The sequence below is a fragment of the Saccopteryx leptura genome, chromosome 3 (assembly GCF_036850995.1).
Source record: "Saccopteryx leptura isolate mSacLep1 chromosome 3, mSacLep1_pri_phased_curated, whole genome shotgun sequence".
Classification (NCBI taxonomy): Eukaryota; Metazoa; Chordata; class Mammalia; order Chiroptera; family Emballonuridae; genus Saccopteryx; species Saccopteryx leptura.
The window spans coordinates 123,177,931-123,195,708 of record NC_089505.1 but is presented as its reverse complement, the minus strand read 5'-3'; the positions used below and the strand labels follow the sequence as shown (position 1 = coordinate 123,195,708).

Below are 17,778 nucleotides of genomic sequence, written 5' to 3'. Positions count from 1 at the left end.
CAACCAACACTGGATGGTAAACTGTTTTCAGTCCACAGTTGGGAATCCTTGCATGCAGAGGCCTGATGGTGTTCATTGTGCTATGCCCTTTTATGTGAGAGACTTGATCTGTGGATGGTCCTGGGACCCATCCCGTAGGGATACTGAGGGACAATTATACTGTTCCTGGAGTAAAAGGCCTGGAATCATATCATTCATGTGACCACCTGAGATTCGTGTGACTCACATGAGAGCATAATGTAGCTGAGATATGATTGGTTGAACTTGACCGTGGTCTGCATGATCTGAACATCAAGCCAAGATTCACGTTCACAAATGCCAATGACTGTAAATGCTTTTTGCGTTTTATATTTTATATAATGCACAAATGTTTTTATTTCTTCTGAACTACTCAACAAAGTCAGTTTGAAAGAATGACTTGTTTTTGTGGCTCCAAACACAATATCTTGGAAGTTTTGCTGTGAAGTTTAGACAAGGCCGGTAGTCTCAGAGGCTCCTGACGTGTAAGAGCAGAAAGTTTCTTTGGTGACCATGACCTGTGCCCACAGGCTGTCATTTGAAGGGAATGACACTTGTTTGGAAACATTCTGGGATGGATTTTTTTGGATAATTTTCAGTGTTGTTCAGCTCATTAAATTTATTTGATGTAATAAACATTTGTTGCACAACCTACTTGCAGTATAGGTATTAGAGCTCTCCTAATAATAATAATAACAACAACAACAATAATAATAAAGATAACAGTAATAATAGCAATTATCATTTATTGAGGACTCACCATGTGTTAAGTACTGTGCCAAGCATTTTACATGGATTATCTCATTTATTTCTTATAACCAGTCGTCCCCAAACCCCAGGCCGCAGACCGGTACTGGTCCGTGGGCCATTTTGTATTGGTCCACAGAGAAAGAATAAATAACTTACATTATCTCCGTTTTATTTATATTTAAGTCTGAACAATGTTTTATTTTTTTAAAATGACCAGATTCCCTCTGTTACATCCATCTAAGACTCTCTCTTGATGCTTGTCTCGGTCACATGATACATTTATCCATCCCACCCTAAAGGCTGGTCCGTGAATATATTTTCTGACATTAAACCGGTCTGTGGCCCAAAAAAGGTTGGGGGCACTTCTTATAACAACCCTATGGTGTCACATGTATTAAGATTCCCATGAGGAAAGTGAAGTTTGGAGAGCTTAAGAAACTTGTCGGTGGCCACAAACTTGGTAAGGACAGGCCTGCTTTATTGGTCCAGGATTTGGATCCAGAGCCTAAGATGACAATATAATGTCATCTTTTTGTATTAGTAGTATGTCATATTTCAGATGAAATTATACCCTAGAGAAATTATACCCTAGAGCCTTTTGTATTTTCCCTGAAAATAATAATATCTACACCTGGTTGAGAATTTCCCATATGACTAACATGTTACCTTAAAATGTTCCAACTCAGAAGTGCTCAATGGAGTGAAATGTTTCCTAAGCTCAGGTGATCCTATATGTAGAAAGGGTCAAAAACTTCTGCCTTGAGTTCTACAATGCCTTCAGAAGATATGTTTCAACAGCCCCATTTTACCGGTAAGAAAACTGAGGCTCAAGGAGGTAAACTGTCTTGCCTGAAGTCACAGCAAAGATGAGGCAAAGTGAGGCTGTAACCCCTGGTCTGAGTCCAAAGCCCACATCCCTTTAGCCCTCCAAGCTGTCACCTATATGATAAATCTGCAGTCCCTCTAACTCCAGGAGGAAGACAGGGAGGACAATGGTGTTCACTGGCCTCTAGTCAATATGCAACTTCTCTCTTTCCTTCCTTCCTCCTCTCTGTTGCCCCTTTCTTCCCCTGCCCAAACCCCACAACCAATCTCAACTAGACTTCATGTTCAGGGGTTCACATGGATGCACTGGGTTGATACCCTGGCTTTGAGGTGACAGCACCCAGCTCAAGGTAATGCCTACCATGGGCCACCCAACAGTTCCAGGTCCTCCTAACCATGTATCAACATTCTTTCCTTAACTTAACCCAAGAAGACAGTGGTCCTGAGATTATTGCACAGCAAGTTACTTTTCTTGGCAAAATTTTTGAAAATAAAAAGAATTTAAAAAACAAATACTTGAAAAAATCAAATTAACTATCACGGGGGGTGGGGTGGGAAAGCAAAATCATGAAAAAATGTGGTCAATCACTAGCAGAGAGGTTGAAAAGACATGCTCCAATTGCTTTAAAAATGCACAGAACCCAGGTCTCCTTAAAATAGTTCTGCAAAGTACATTGAGAATTCCACACAATAATATGAAACACAAGTCCCGCTGCTGCCACCGAACATGCTTCAGCTGGCTAAACTGGAGGAGCTTGACATTAGCCCAAGGTTCTGCAACACTCAACAGGAAAGCACAGTGGAGACGCAGTTGCAGAGCTGCCCCAGATGTGTACATTTTCTGCTCCATTAAAATAACTTGGAGGAGAGGCAAAGCACATTTGGCCCACAGAAAGAGGGAGTTAGGGGAGGGCCAGGGAGAGGACAGTCAGCCTCATCACAGTTCTCCCATTCCCCAGCCTTGCCTCCTCTCTAAACCCTCACCCACATAGCTTCTCTTCTAAATGTCTAAAATGCAGGTAGGACCCCAAGCCATCCAGGACTCCCCAGTGCCAAACTGCTTCGCCATAAGTCTCAGTGCTCTTAACTCTGTCGTGGAGTTAAGATCTACTTCAAGGGTTTAGGATGAAATTGAGATCGTATGTACTTTTTGGTGCCTGGCATGCAAGGTTGATGGTATGCTTTGGGGGGGGGGGGAATAGATACCACAATTATCATCACTGAACCCAGGTCATAAGATGAGAGACTGGTGAAGGACATGAAGATGTCTAGGCAGAAGACAGACAAGATCCTAAGGAGAGAGGATCCCAAGGTTTCCCATATCTTTGAAGGGCTGGTGTTACAGCTACAAAGTGTAAGATCCTGCCTCTGTGTGAGTAAGAAAGGCCTTTCCCATAGTCAGCCAGTAGCTTCCCCAAGCTAAGGGTTGGTGGTAAACTTCCTGGCATTAGAACTGTATAAGAGGTACCTGGATGTCCATCTGGCAGGGGCATTGAAGAGGGGATTCAATCATGATTTGGTTGAACTGGATATTTTTATGCGCCTCTGAAGTTTGTACCTTTGAACTGTCTTTACTTGCCAATCAATGAATCATCAACATCTTGAGTTTCTGGTATGTGTAAACCCTGGGGGTATGGTCTCTGGATCAAAGAGGCACTCGGATGGTTTTCACTGGGGCATAGGAAGCACTTAGTAGGTTCCCCACGAAGCTGTGTTAAAAGACAGAGTCACACAGAAAGCAGAAACTCTGGGTGTCTTTTGGTTGCTCTGAGGCTGCTGCACAAGGGGTGTTTCTTTGAGTTTCCTGTACCTGTCATTCCTGCTCTAGAATCCATTCTGCACAGCTACATGCAAAATGTATTTGAGTCTGTTTACTCTGTTGGTATTCATTTCATTGTTTGTTCTTTTCTTCTTTCTGGGTTCTTAGAAATGGAATGCCCACTTATGAGAATAATTTACACTGACTTACTTGGGTGGAGAATTTGTTTGAACTTGGGGGTGAAGTGGTATTTATTATGTTCATAAATGTGTCTGTTTTATAAGGAGTAGAATCAGTGTTCAGCCCTTTTGTCACTCACTGGGCATGGGAAATACAGAGTTGGGATTCAGCTCCAACTGTGAAAAGAAGGGGCAGAGTTTCAGAAACAACTGGCAAAGGTTTGCTATTCGTGCTTTCTGTGTCTTTCTTAATGCTATCCCACAAAGACCTCATTCTCATGAAGGAATGTAGAAGTTTCTGGAACAAAGCAATATAGTAGAAGGAGACCCCCTGTATTTGAGGAGAGTCAGTGGTTAAATGAGGCTTGGGAAAGGAGGTGGCGTTGAGCTGGCCTGCAGGGGAAGCATTTGCTCTCCAGGAGGAAATCATAAAACCTGCTCTCTTTGGGAATGTCAAATAGTTTAATGTGTCTGGAGTGTACTATGTCCAGGAAGGTGGTGAGAGATGAGACTGGTAACATATTTTGGGGTCGCCTTCACTTAGATGGGATAAGGCAGTTGGCCATGGTGTTACTTGAAATTATTTGGCAAACGTAGTTTAGTGCTTCATGGACTTTCACTGAACATGGCCAACTCTACATGATCACACCAGCCTGTGAATTATCAGAAGTCTTGCTACACATTACTTCCTCTTGATGACCATAGGAATGTATACTTAAAATAAAAACCCGCTTATGATCATAACTGTGAAGGTGAATCTGGTGGAACAATGAGTGGCTCCTCTTTTTTCCACTAGAGTGTGGGGCAACGTAGAACCAATATCTGCATGCAGGACAACTCATGGTCATGCCTGACTGTCCCTGTATATATACAGAGGCATAGGTTAAGGGAGCTGGACCTGACCTGTACACTGGGACCTGGGAGGCGTGTGTTGATGGGGTTTATCTGCACAACATCTTCCTTACATCATGGTAAAATCATTTGGGTGTTTTGCTTTATCTACTTCATCATTAGTGTAACTGATCTGAAATGTGAGCACAGTGGTTTCAAAAGAGTAATGTTTTACGTGTTCTGATTATAAAGTCATACCTGCTTATTGTGGGAAAGGTAAATATAGAGCTATAAAGGTAAAACACAGAGTAAACAAAATCACCCATCACTATTAAGAAACAACACTTTAGTGCATTTATTTTTATTTGTTCTTACAGGTTGGTTCATTAAGATGAATTTTTTTGAAAAGGTAGCACTTAATTGTGGCTGAGGCTTCCATGAAGTAAGCATGCCTCTAATGAGAACATTTTTCTCACTATAATATAAATGCTTTTTTCATACTCTCAGACCAGATTATAAGGGTGTTAAGGGCAGGGAAGCTATGTTATTCATATAGTGACCTAATTTTGGCACAGGAATCCAACACTGAAACTTCAGTTCTGATATACTAACATGAAGGAATCCAGGTGTTTGTCCTGTCTGTCTGACTCTAGGACCAGCACCTATCCCAGAATCTGGCATGTGGGACATATCCAGTGAATACTGGTTGCTTGAATAAATTAATGAATGACTGGATGGCTGGGTGAATGTGGATTTTTATTATTTTTCACCCAGAATTCATCGAGTCCCTACCAAGTGCCAGGTCTGAGCTTGGCAATACTTATATCAGCGGATATGAGCAGCCATATTTGAGACAAAGCCTACACTCTCAGAGGCATCACTGTGAGGGTGCAGACCCGCTTTGATGTGAGTTGGGGTTCCTAGGACTGTGGGGCCTTCTTTCAACTGGTGTTCATAGCCTGACTGGGAAGACCCAAAATCCTCCAGGGTCTCTTCTGCCTCTGATGTTAGGGACAGAGCAAAAACTGCTATTTCACGGTGTCCCATTCTTGAACTCTTCAAGATGCTCCAGATATATGCAGCCAGCCCTGGTCTTGCCTTCCTCAGAACACCCCTCAACTGCCCACTTCACTCCAACTGGTCCCAGTTCAGAGACAGGAATGTTGTGGAGGGGTGTTCTAGTGGAGGAAGACTACAGGGAGCTCCACAAACCTTCCACCACCCTAGCCAACTGGCCCAACTGGAAGTCCCAGATAAGCCCAGTACTGGTCAGAACTAGTTTGGCAGCCTGGAGGAACGTCTCTGTTGGACTGACCCTCTCCACAGCGGGAGCTGGCAGTTTTGCAAAATTTAAAAAAAAGGGAGGGTGGGGAGTGGGGGGGGGGTTTATAGGGGCTGAGAGGCGTGGCTAAAATGATTTGAAACACCCCAAAATTCTGCTCGCTTGCAAGTGCAAGTTTACAGTTAAGATCCAAACAAGATTGCTCTCTCCCACATTCATTCTATCACACTCTCTCCTATCCTTTGCAATGCCGTTTTTTTTGTTGCAATTTGTTTTGCAGTGTGATTGTTGAAGCAATATAATCCTGCCCGCAGCGCGACTTTTAGTCAATGCATTCTTTTCTGCAATGCTATTGTAATTATTATTATTGCACTTAAATTTCTCTGCCCTCTCCCTTCCTACTCGAAAGGCGCTCCGGCTGTGATTGCTCGGGTCTGACTTTGCAAGTGGCAGGGCGCTTCCAAACCCCCCTCGTCTGCCCCCCGCCCCCCTCTCCCCTCCCTCTCTTTTCCGCGCCCAGGCCAGAGCAGCCGATTGGCAGAGCGGTGCTTTCAGGAACAATAACAGTGGGGGGACCCCGGGGCCCGGGGAGCCGCCCCCGCCCCCCCGGCCCGCAGCGCGACTCGCGCCCCCCGCCGGGTCCCTAGCACCGCGCCAGCCTGGGGCCCGCCCCCGACGCCCACCATGTACGCCTTTGTGCGGTTCCTGGAGGACAACGTCTGCTACGCGCTGCCCGTGTCGTGCGTGCGCGACTTCAGCCCCCGCTCCCGGCTGGATTTTGACAACCAGAAGGTGTACGCTGTGTACCGGGGCCCCGAGGAGCTGGGCGCCGGGCCCGAGAGCCCCCAGCGCGCGCCCCGCGACTGGGGTGCGCTGCTGCTCCACAAGGCCCAGATCCTGGCGCTGGCAGGTGAGCGAAGGGCCAGGAGGGATGGGGGGACCCGGGCGGAGGCCGGGCGCAGGGCGGAGGGGGCCGGGGTGAGCCACTACCTGCTCAGGCCTCCTCCTCCCGCCCCCTAGGCTTTTCTTTGGGGCACGGGGTGTCTCTAAAAGGCCAGACCAGTTAAAAATACCTAAAGGTCCCCCTTTGTCTTCCCCGCCTTCCGACACTCTCGCGCTGTCAGTCTGTCTCTTCTCTTTTTCTGTGTCTGTCCTCTCTGTTTCTTCACTCCTGGCTCTTCACTTTCCCTTTCTCTCCCTGCCTGTTGTACTTTCATCTCTCTGGCTCTCACCTTCTCTTACCTCCACCCAGTACCTTCTTTCTCTGCTCTTCAGTCTCAAGTTTCTCTAGCTATCTGTCTCTCTCCCTTTAAGGCCATTGATAGCTTGTGGGAGTGAGGAAGCAAGGCAGATATTGTCAGACTCCTCTCGGTGGGAGTCCCTCTTCAGAGAGGGAAGCTATGACATCCTTGCCCCATCGGGGCCATCCTTGGGCAGGTTGAGGAGGCCTTGCTCACTGGGCACCACTCTCTCTGGCCTCTCCCTGGCCAGGTGGTGGAGGTAAAGAGGTGGTGGCCCTTAGTTAGCATCCCTCAGCCTCCACACCCTCTTCGAATCTCCCAGAAAGCTCCCAGAGGAGAGCCCAGACCCAGGAAAGCATTTCTAGGTCAGGATAAGACCCAACCCCGTTCCTGCTTTCCAAGGGCCTTGAGAAATAGACAAGGCAGGTGGTTTCCTTCCCATTTGACAGTGGAGGCTACTGAGATTCAGTAGTGATAGGACAGGAAACTGCCCCCTCCACCTCCTACACCAAGTTCTGTCTGCCACGCTGAGGCACATTTTCCTTTGCAAAGTGAAGGCAGTGGACCCTCCTTCCCAGCTAGTTTTTGGAGGCTTGGATATCAACATGAGAGGAAAAGGGAAGTATCAGTTGTATATTGAGGTATAACCTTCTAAGCCGGTGAGGAGGGGATACCTGAGCGGCAGAGACAGTAAGCCACCCTGCCCTTCACTTGGAAGGGAAAACCAGAGGTTAGGAACTGAACGAAGCTATTGCTAGTATTTTGTAATTTTGAGACCTTTTCTATTTTTCCTGATTTCCTTTGCTTTCTCACATTTAGCCTAATAGACGAATCCAAGCATGTATCATATTTAAATTTGGCAGATAAGCAAACTGTGGCTCAAAACAGAGAGTGGCTTGCCCAGGGTCCCATGGCAAAATAGCAGTAGAGTAGAGCTCCAGCTCATGAGTGGCACCCTTTCCACCGCCTCCTGTTGCCTCTGGAAAGTAGGTTTGTGGGAGCTGAGGAGTGGAAGCAGAGCTGAAGGCGGATAAGCATCTGGGGCCTCTTTTTGACAGACTGTATATCCTCACCACCTTCCCGACACACCCTGGGGCACAGGGCTGTAGGCCCACTCGCAGCACCTGGGCTCAGAAAAACAGAATGAGGGGAAGTCCGTAGAAAAGGGAAACTTTTGCGGCTGGTTGGGTTTTATTTAGTTTGTTTGCTTGCTTTTAATTACCTTAGGGAAGAGATTAGGAGTTAATTCCACAAGAGTATAGACCAGAGGAAGTAGCAACTAGGTTGTAACTAGTTACTTTAGCTTAGCTGCCCTTTGGCGACAAGCACGTTTGCTTCTTGGTGCTTGCATTAGACTCCTAGATCTGGAAGGGCCAGCAGGAGCGGGGAAGTGGTATGGGTCAGGTGTCACTGGTATGTATGCACCTTTGTTGTGTAACAGCTGTTTTCCTCTTTTAGAGAGTGTTCGTTCATGCATTTATTCATTCAGTCAACATAAGCACTGCACTTGGCTCTTCAGGTAAAACTCAGAGGCTGCTTAGGCCAGTGGCAGCCCCACAAACCATGATTTTAAAAATCAGTGCAAGTCCACCTAAGTAAGACACATGTAGTTATTGGTCTGAGGGCCTTGAATCTTAAATCTATATCAATTCATCCTCCAAGTTGGAATGCTGATATATCTATGGGGTTATTAAAAAAAGAAGAAAAACACCCAGGCCAGTGTCTTTCAACCACCAGTCCACCAGAAATTCCGTGCCAGTCTGTGAGAAAGTTAGCCACACTGATGTTGTATGAAGATTATAGACCCAGTGATCTTAGTCAAATTCACTTATGCTTGGGGTGATTTTTGCCTTAGCGGTCGGTCCCTGAGCTAATTCTCCATTTTCACTGGTCCCCAAGTGTAAAAGGGTTGAAAACCACTGACCTAGGCAACACCTAGAAACTGGCAGAGTAGGTCCAGAGAAGAAGGTGGCGCCAGTTTGAGCAGAGTGAGCTGCGAAGCACTTTCCCCTACCTCTCTTCAGCACCCCCCCCCCCACTCTTGGGAGGAGAAAGGATAGAAGAAACAAACAACTTGAGGGTGGTAGACCACATTTTGAATTCCAATCAGCTGGTTAATTTTTAAATTGGAGCCGCTGCCCTGGCTACAGACCTGATTGGAAGAGCCAGGGTTTGTGTGGGAATCATTTATCCAGGAAAAACTCTGCCTGTGTGTCCGGAAACCCCATCGTGACTTGAAGGTGGTGGCTCTGAGAATTGCTTGCAGTGACATCATCTTAAAGAGCTCATCTTCTGCCCTCGCCTAGATGTAAGTGCCACTGTGCTGTGGCACCACGTGTAAGGAGGTGGGCCCTCAAAAGGGGGAGCAGAAGTGGCTTTCTGTTTGTAAATCAGCCACAAGTAAGCCCTAGTTGGCCCCAACAGCATGGTTTCACAGGTGGTTCCAGGGTCACTCACGGCTCTTGCTGAGAAGCGTGTCACTTGACTGAGGATGGGCCCAGGCTGCCCCAGAGCTGCCTGCCAGGGCATCTCTTCTCCTACTCGGGGGCTGCCAGCGCCCCTGCTATGGAGCTGACCGTGCTTCAGCTCCTGGTGGTTCACACTCTGGTTCAGTGTGTGTCAAACCCTGAGCGATAGCCCTTTTCTTGCCAGATTGCAATGTCAGTTAAAGGGAAAAAAAGAAACCCACCTCTACTGACAGTCTTGCTGAGTGCCTGTGCCGTGTCTCCGTTACATCTCCCTGGGACCCTGGTGGTGGAGGTCGCTATGGTTATTATTTCCATCCCGCAGATGAGGACGCTGAGGCTCAGAGACTCGCCTGCGGCCGCAGAGTGCGGCAAATAAGTGACGGAACCGGCCTAGGAGCCCAGGTGTCCCGGGCCAGGCCCCCGGTGGGCGGTCTCCTTCATAAAGCAGTGACGTCCCCATCAGCCACACAGGGGGCTTGGAAAGAGGGAGCGGAAATGGAAGGACTGTCCGTGTGGCTTACAGTTCAACACAAGGGTCGAGACCCGGGACAGTTTTAGTTTCTGAGTCTTCAGGCCCACTCTCTTCTTTCCCTTCTCTGACCAGCCTCCCTCCTACAGAGCACACGCCTGGCCCACCCCCTTCACTTGTCATTTTCCTGAGGAAACCTCAAAGGAGCTCCCATTCTCCGTGGAGAGTCGCATAACTCAAGACTTGGCTCACCTTGGGGCTGCGCTCTCTCCTCGGACACTCTGACTTATTTGCCAAACACGTTGTGAAAAGTGAAAGCTACCCATTTGGAGAGCTCACCATTATCTCACTGCTGCCCAGCCTGCATGTGGGGCTCACAGTATAGAAATTTTGAGTTTTTCTACAGGGCCAAAACTGGCTTCTCCAGACTCAGCATCTTAAAATTCTGTGCTTTCTATTCAGGCACCTGTGCTATGGTATTATTATTTAAGTGCGCTAAATTTCTTTTGTTGTCAAGTGTTCCCTCACCATATCCTGGGCTGTCTTACCCAGATGCACCGTGCACCAACACGTCTGAGGCACCAGGCTGGAGATGACAGCGTGACCGAGGGAGACAAGCACTGACTTTTCCGGGCGCTGCCCCGTAGGGTTTCTGTTGGGGGCCCGAGTGATGGAGAAGCGGGCATCACCCGGAGCCTCTGCCCAGGGCTGATACAAACGCCACGCAGGGGTGGAACCAGGCACCTGGGGAGCGTGGAGCAGGGGCCAGTTCTCCTCGGTTTGCAGTCACCTCTCCAGGCCTTCCTTCCCAGCTGTCCCCCACCAACCGGTGCCTCCAGGGGTCACCTGTCTCCGCTCCGTTTTCTAACTTGCTGCCAGAATGATCTAAAACGGTGTTTTTCAACCACAGGTCCATGGACTGGTCCACCAGAAATTTCATGCCGATCTGCGAAAGAGTTAAACCACCTGATGTACGAAGATTCCAGACCCAATGATCTTAGTTGAGTTCCCTTACGCTCGGGGTGATTTCTGCCTTAGCTGTCTCCAAAATCATTCTCCTATTTTCAGTGATCCCCAAGTGTAAAAAGGTTGAAAACTGCGGGTCTAAAACACAATCTTAGTTCACCGTTCTCCTTAGAGCCCTGTTGACTCCTGAGGGGAATGACAGCTTCCTGGCCTGGCCTTGACAGTGCCCAACCCCACCTCAGGCCTCCAGCCCTGCCCACCCTTGTCCTGCCCCTTCAGGGGCACTATTTTGCGCCACCTTGAGAACACACCCTCAGGCACTCCTTTGAACCAACCAAGATGGAGTCATCATTGTCTGAGGCGGTGCCTCTGCCCAGGGAGCTCACCTTCCAGTGGGGGAAGGCAGACATGTGCGTGTTTCTGGTCCCGTGAGCGGAGGGCTGTGATAGAGGAGTGGGCAGAATACATTGCCCTGCGGTGTTCCCTGTTCTTCCCTCTGCCCCAAAGAGTCCCCCCTCCTCGGAGCTCTCCTCTTACTTTGCTTGTTCCTTGCTTATGGATCTTAGCGTTTTGTGACTTGTTTTGTGAACGTGCCAGTCTTCGGGCCAAATAGCGAGCTCCTGCAGGACCAGGGCCTCCTGCCTTGTCACTGTATCCACAGTGCCCAGAGCGAAGTCTACAGCAGTCAGCCAGGTCGAAATCAGGGACTGTGGGAAGACAGGTGAATCTTTTGTGCTTGGGGAGAGGAAGTAGGGGGGATAGGAACCTTTGTAGCAGAAACTTGTGTTTTGGAACAGAAACCTGCAGTGAGATTTGGAGGTTTCATTCAACTTTGTTCATCTGGAAAAAGTCAACATTCTTTATCATCCCCTTGACTAAAAGCAACCCCACACTTGGGGAAATAGCTTCCAAACGTTCTTCTTGCTTTGGTGGTTTTAGCTCATTCGGGGCTCAGGTCCCAGCTTGGCATCGTTGGTCCAAATAGATCACTTGCTCCAGAAATGCTTTGGAACATCTACAAAGTTAGCAGCAAAGCAGGGGATGAGCCTATTTCATATGCAAAGATTGTTATATGTCATCAGTGGGAGACTGCCAACAAAAGGATTTATTTTTTTTAAAGCGAGTGAAAACTTTTAATTTAGGTTTTGACATGTTCTACTGATGTATGTTGGAGCAAAGATTGGAACTTGCCTGCTGTCATCTGTTGCAGATTCTACTGAAATGTTAACCATTAAAGGTTCAGTCTGATGTGATTTGTCTTGTTCAAAACCACATTATTTGTTACAATTAAATAGTATGTGTGCAGAGTACTTCAGAGCTCTGGTTCAGAGGAGGAAAGAAAAACATGCCCGAGGCAAGCTGAGGTCTTGCTCTTTTTTTTGTGGTGTTTTGTTATTCAAGACCACAGTCGTTTTTTATTTTTAAAGACACAGCGGAAAAGTGGAATTCAAATTTAGATTTTTGACTCCAAGATTAATTCCCTTTCCACTATGCCTACCTGCTTTGTCTTATAAGCTTCTGAGAGAGAGAAGAGGTGTGTACTTTTCATTTTAAAATACTTACCAGAAAAGCATACCTACCCTGAAGAGGTTTTCTCTGGTTCACTTAAGTTCTGCAGATACTGAGTTACACTAGGTGGTCACCCTTACACTGGAGGGAGTGCAGAGGGAAGACTAGGCATTGGTTTTCACCTTCAAGGACTAATTTAGTAAATAGGAAATACCCGGTTCCAGGTGCAGTGCTAGGACTGTGCACATACATTCTCTGCATCCGTATGGGATGGGGTTTCTATTTTTCCCCAGAGTAGAGAGCTACTCAAACAATTGTTGAGTGGGTGCTGTGGATGCAAAGCAGTGTGCACCAGGCTCGTGGAGAAGTGTGAGCCAGCTTGGTCAGAAAGGATGGTACCTAAACCGAGGTGGCAATGGCCGTGAGGGATCTGAGGGGCACTGGGAAGGCACGTCTGTGGCATTTGGGGACTGACTGGTGGCAGTGACATGTGTGCTGATGAGGCGGTGGGTTGTCCATTAGAAGGGGAGGTGATGAGGGCACTCACAGGACGTCAGGGCAGATACTGCAGGGGAACACTCGGGTATGTGGCCTGAGGTTCAGGACAGCACTGTGACACTGAGCTGGCAGTCCCAATGTGGAGGCCGTGGGCTATGAAGGGATGAGCTCACGGAGGGCGAGGGTGCAGAGAGAGGTATGCAGGAGAGCTCTTTAGAACACCAGCTTTGAAGCGCAGCGAGGCAGAGCCCAGAAAAGGTGACCAGGCAGGAGCAGCCACAGAGAGTCAAGCGATCAACAGCAGAGATGGGTGTTGTGGGAATCAAATGAGAACGGAGGCCTTTGGCTCCAGATCTAGGTCTGTTTTTGTTTCTTTTAATTACACCACAGCTGCTTTTCCCTCTGAGTTCACTAGTGAGACGTGGGATAGAATAGCTTCATGTCTAAGCCAGAGAATGAAAGATTTGCATGGGATGATATTTTGGGGAGTTTTCAATGTCTGGGTTTTGCCCCAGTGGAGGAAGGATCAGCACTGCTCTTTGGAGTTTGGTCCAGGAAGTGGAATTCACAGGGATTGGTGGAAGCAATGTAATAACTGCAGAGAAAGAGCAGGTGAACAGTGGAAAGAGAATCCAGCATGGTGGTGAGTCCCTTGTCCCCAGGGGTTGCAAGCAGGTCAGGAATATTCTGGAATAGAATCCTGCCCTAGGAGAGAATTTGATTATATGACCTCCAGGTAACTTCCTCAAGTATCAAGGAGGAAGTGTTAGTTGAAATAGAATAAGCTTTGAAGTCAGACAGTCTGGGTTCAAATCATGACGTTGCCACTTATAAGCTGTGTGACTTAAGGGAAATTACTTCACATCTCTGAGTTTCAGATGCCCTCTATGTTATTTGGCAAGGTCATATGGAAAAAAATGTCTGGCACATAGTAGGTACTCATTAAACATAGGCAGCTGTTAAGGACTACAGTGTCTAAGAGTTGCTGAGAGAGCAGCTTGCTTAGTTGTAGGTATGGCCCTGGTGGAAAGGAGTGATCTGGAGGAACAAGCACATGTCAGGAGCAGAGAAGTTCATAACTTAACTATTGTGTGTCTTCATGAAAGGCTTACCCTCTCTCCCCACGTTTTGCCCCTCTGAACCTCAATGCTGGTGCTGCTTACTACCATGGCAACAGCCTGGTGGAGCACCCGATGGTAGCTAAAGAAATGAGTCTGCAGGATGAGGCTCCTAGTGTTGTCTGTGCCCCAGGCCTGCCACGGCCAGTGAGGCGGGCCAGTGAGAGCAAGGGGCCCACAGAGACCCAGTTAGCATCTCCTTCTTTCCCTTCCCGGTTGGCCTCAGTGGGACATTTCTTCAGGTGTGCCACCTGGAGGGATTAGATCCTTTGTCCTTACCCTGAACTGCACAGAAGAGGAAGACCTGGAAGTCACGGAGGCTGGCCAGTGGTCACACAGCCGGAAGGACCTGTTGAGGTTCTAGGCTAGTCCTGGTAGCTTACAGGAAAGAACACCTAGGAGAAGTGATCGGCGCCCAGAGGGACAGAGCCAGGCCTCGGGCCAGTGCCTCCCGAGTTCTTTCTGCCGCAACACAGCAGGGGCCTCTTCTCCTTGTTGCCTTGGTAGATGCAGTCCTTACAACTCGAGAAGTTTGTCTGCCTTGGATTTTATAAAAACACATCATAGACCAGACAGTGCAGTGTGTATATCTTCACTGTGGCTTGTCCGTTTTTAATGCCAACAGAAGACTTTACAGGGTATTTGAACAGATGAAAAACTTTAAACTCTCATATAGATATTTTTAAAACAAGACTAAACCTTTGTAAAACATTTTACGTTTAGCCTTTCAGAATTTCATCCCAACTAGCAAACCCACACCAGATTAAACTCCCTGACGTTGGATTCTTTTCTTTACCCAGCAGGACTGTGTGTAAAATGGGAGTCAGGACAGCGCCCCTTCCACTTGAACTGTACTGCACATTCTCCAACGCTGTCTTCTCTTTTGAAGACAAACTTACACTGGGTTTCCCCTTCACCTGCCTCTTTTCTAGAACACTGCTTGCTTATTACCATGTCTCTGTCCTACCCCTCACCCCCAAGTTAACGGGATGTTTCTCCCTCTCGGCTTCATAACATATCAAGTTCTTCTATGTTTTTGAAGAGCATCTTTACCATATTCTATGGCTTTGAGTAGGGACTTTAATTGAGGATTATTTAGAGCTTGGTGGCCTTGATCAGCTTGTAGTTCAGAGGTTTGGCATCAAGTCACATTTGTATAGTGCGTGGTTCCATTTGGGAATGCATCACAGCAGTCTCCTAGAATATAGGCAAGGTCTTAGGAGAAAGGCAGGCACTTTGGAAGTTATATCGATACACTCACCATAATCTGTGTGCCTTTTAGTTCAGTTCAGGAAGTTACAGCAACTTGATAATTTTTCTCTTGTTCCTATAGGGCAATGAGATGACCAGAACAGGGCCTAAGTGTCATACAAACGTGATATGAAATTCTGATTCTGTTAGTTAATAGTTTTATGTCTTAGATAAGTCACTTCACTTTCTGAACCTCAAGTTCTTCAATAGAATTATTATGGGGATCAAATGCAGTGGCGCTAATAAAGAATTTGGCACAGACCCTGGGCACATAGTAGGTGCTTACTTAATATTTATGGAATGGATGAATGCAATTAGCTGGCTTCCTAGTGTCTGGAAAGGAAGAGGAGATAGTTGCTGCCCAAATCCTTGGGCTTTTCTTTGCCCTGAAAACAGAAGAATCAGGAGGTCAGAACCAGTGAAGAGGCTACATACACATTGATTTCTGTTTCCAGTAAGACATTATTTGGTCTTAAGCTTGGAGCAGTTTGCAAAGGCAGGTTGACTAGAGAGTTTTCTTCATCCCTCTGAGTCAACTGCTAGTTTCTTTTGTGGTTTCCTGGAATTTAAAGCCAGCAGCATTCTCCAAAGCCACATTAAAGCGCAACATGAGGTGACTTGCTGTCTTTGGTGATCCACACCATCGCTCACCTTCATTAATGTGACCAGTTAAGAGTTATAGCTTCTTGTCACCCTATGTTCAGTCTCCTCCTAACACCTCATTCATCGTGCTTGCCAGCGCCACATTAATCTTCCTAAAACATCTCTTTCATCATGTCTCGATGTGTTGGATACCCTCAGTGGTTCTCTCTGCCACGGGGCAAAAGCCAAGCACGTAGCCCAAAAGGGCGCCTCACAGCCACTATTCATTGAACGCCTATAACAAGAAAGGCACTGTGCTTGGTGCTTTACCTACACCCTCTTTAGGAAAAGTTCTGATTATCCCCACTATACAGATAATGAAACTGAGAATCGGACAGGTTAAGCAGCTTGCCCATGTTCCCACAGTTAGTATGTAGCGGGGCCGGACTTTCAAACCACAACCCCCTGATTCAAAAGACTGGGCTGTTTTTATTAAATCCTGAGCCTCCCTTTCCCAATCCTTTCTCCCACTTTTTATGATGATACGGAATAAGCGGTAATCTATGGAACAGACATGGAGGTGACGCATCCATCACCTTCAGCTCAGGGTTAGAGTTAGGAAGGCCTGGGGGCTGGAGGTTTGCCCCGTGTGAGCCAGTGTCCTTCAGGAAGTCAAACCTTGCATTCTGGCTGAGGTTCTTGGGACACACTGTTGTCCGGGGCCAAAAGGCAGGGACCTCTTAGCCTAGTGCTCAGCCCAGGGCAGGGGCTCAGTACCAGCGCACTGACTGCAGGAAAGGGTGAGTGGAGGCCCCAGGCTTCCTGAGCCCTCATCTAGGAGGAGCCTGGGGAGCCTCAAGGTGGACTCAGGAGCTAGTTAGCACTCAGAGGAGCCTCAGGACGTGCGCGCCCCACCCCCCCCAACACGTATGGAGGCAGCCAGGACCCAAGTCGGGAGGCGTGCAATTGCAGGTACTACCTGCTTCTGCGCCTTTCTGGAATTGACTCCTGTCTCTCCAGACCTTCCTGTGCTGCTCAGCCTGCTTGTCAGAGAACCCGTTCAACCCCAGGCCTGGCTCCAGTCTGTTTGTGCTGTGTCCAGGGGTGGTTACCACTTTCTGGGGACTTCCTGAGGACAGAGGGGTCAGGTAGGAGAGCAGGAGTTAAGCGGTCTTCTGCTTTGAACTTGAGGCTGGGGCATTTGCCCATATATATATATTATATATATATTATATATATATATAATATATATATATTTTATATATATATAATATATATAATATATATATATGGCCTTTATTCATTCATTTAACATTTATTCTGGTTCTGCCATGCCCCAGGCAATGTGTTCAGAGAGCGTAGAGCTCAGGCTGGGAAGGCAGCGAGAGCTCGATGAAATCCTGGCCTTGCCCCTTTCCATCTGGGTGGCCTAAAGGCCTTCTTTGAATCTCTTCTTGTATGGAAAAACATAACACAAAAACTAATGGCTAATAATACTTCATGGCAGGGTTGACGTGAGGTGTAGTAACATATGTGCAGAGCCCTGTGGTGGCATCTGATAGGTAGTAGACAGTTCACCAGCGGTAGCCTCTTTTTTAATTAAAGTGTAATTTATGTAACATAAAATTCACCATTTTAAAGAATGTACAGTGCAGCGGTTCTCAGCGCACTCATGGTGCTGTGCTGCCATCTCTACTATTTAACCCTTCCCTGCTGAACAGCTTCCCATGGTGGCCACCCCATTTGACGGTCCCACCAGGAACGGACGGGACTTGCAGTCCAGCACTTGTTATTTTCTCTTCCTTCTTTTTTTTCTTTATTGCAGCCATCCTAGTGGGTGTGAAAGCGGTATCTCATTTCACTTTTGATTTGCCTTTCCCTAATGACTGATGATTCTGAACACCTTTTCATCTGACTGTTGGTACAACCTCTTTTTCCTTATTCTTCCATTAAACATTTTTGTTTGATGAGTCCCTGTGGTATGACCAAGCCTAGAATATGGGCCCTGCCTTGAGGTTACTCACAGTCCAGT

At 47.3% G+C, this 17,778-nt stretch overlaps 2 protein-coding genes across 3 annotated transcripts in view; both read left to right on the top strand.

The window, feature by feature from the left end:
• AGBL4 (AGBL carboxypeptidase 4) overlaps positions 1–17,778 on the top strand; it is a 1,215,313-nt gene that overhangs the window by 960,771 nt on the left and 236,764 nt on the right. The gene's annotated exons all lie outside the window — the stretch shown is intronic.
• The window catches only part of BEND5 (BEN domain containing 5), a 52,393-nt gene continuing 40,803 nt past the window's right edge, over positions 6,189–17,778 (top strand). Inside the window, exons 1-2 of one of the 2 annotated variants that reach the window (XM_066376225.1) lie at positions 6,189–6,554; positions 10,733–10,822. In XM_066376225.1, the coding sequence (XP_066232322.1) occupies positions 6,329–6,554; positions 10,733–10,822 (316 nt within the window). In that variant the 5' untranslated portion in view covers positions 6,189–6,328. The remainder of the gene's footprint in view (positions 6,555–10,732; positions 10,823–17,778) is intronic. The other variant, XM_066376226.1, reaches the window with a different exon arrangement.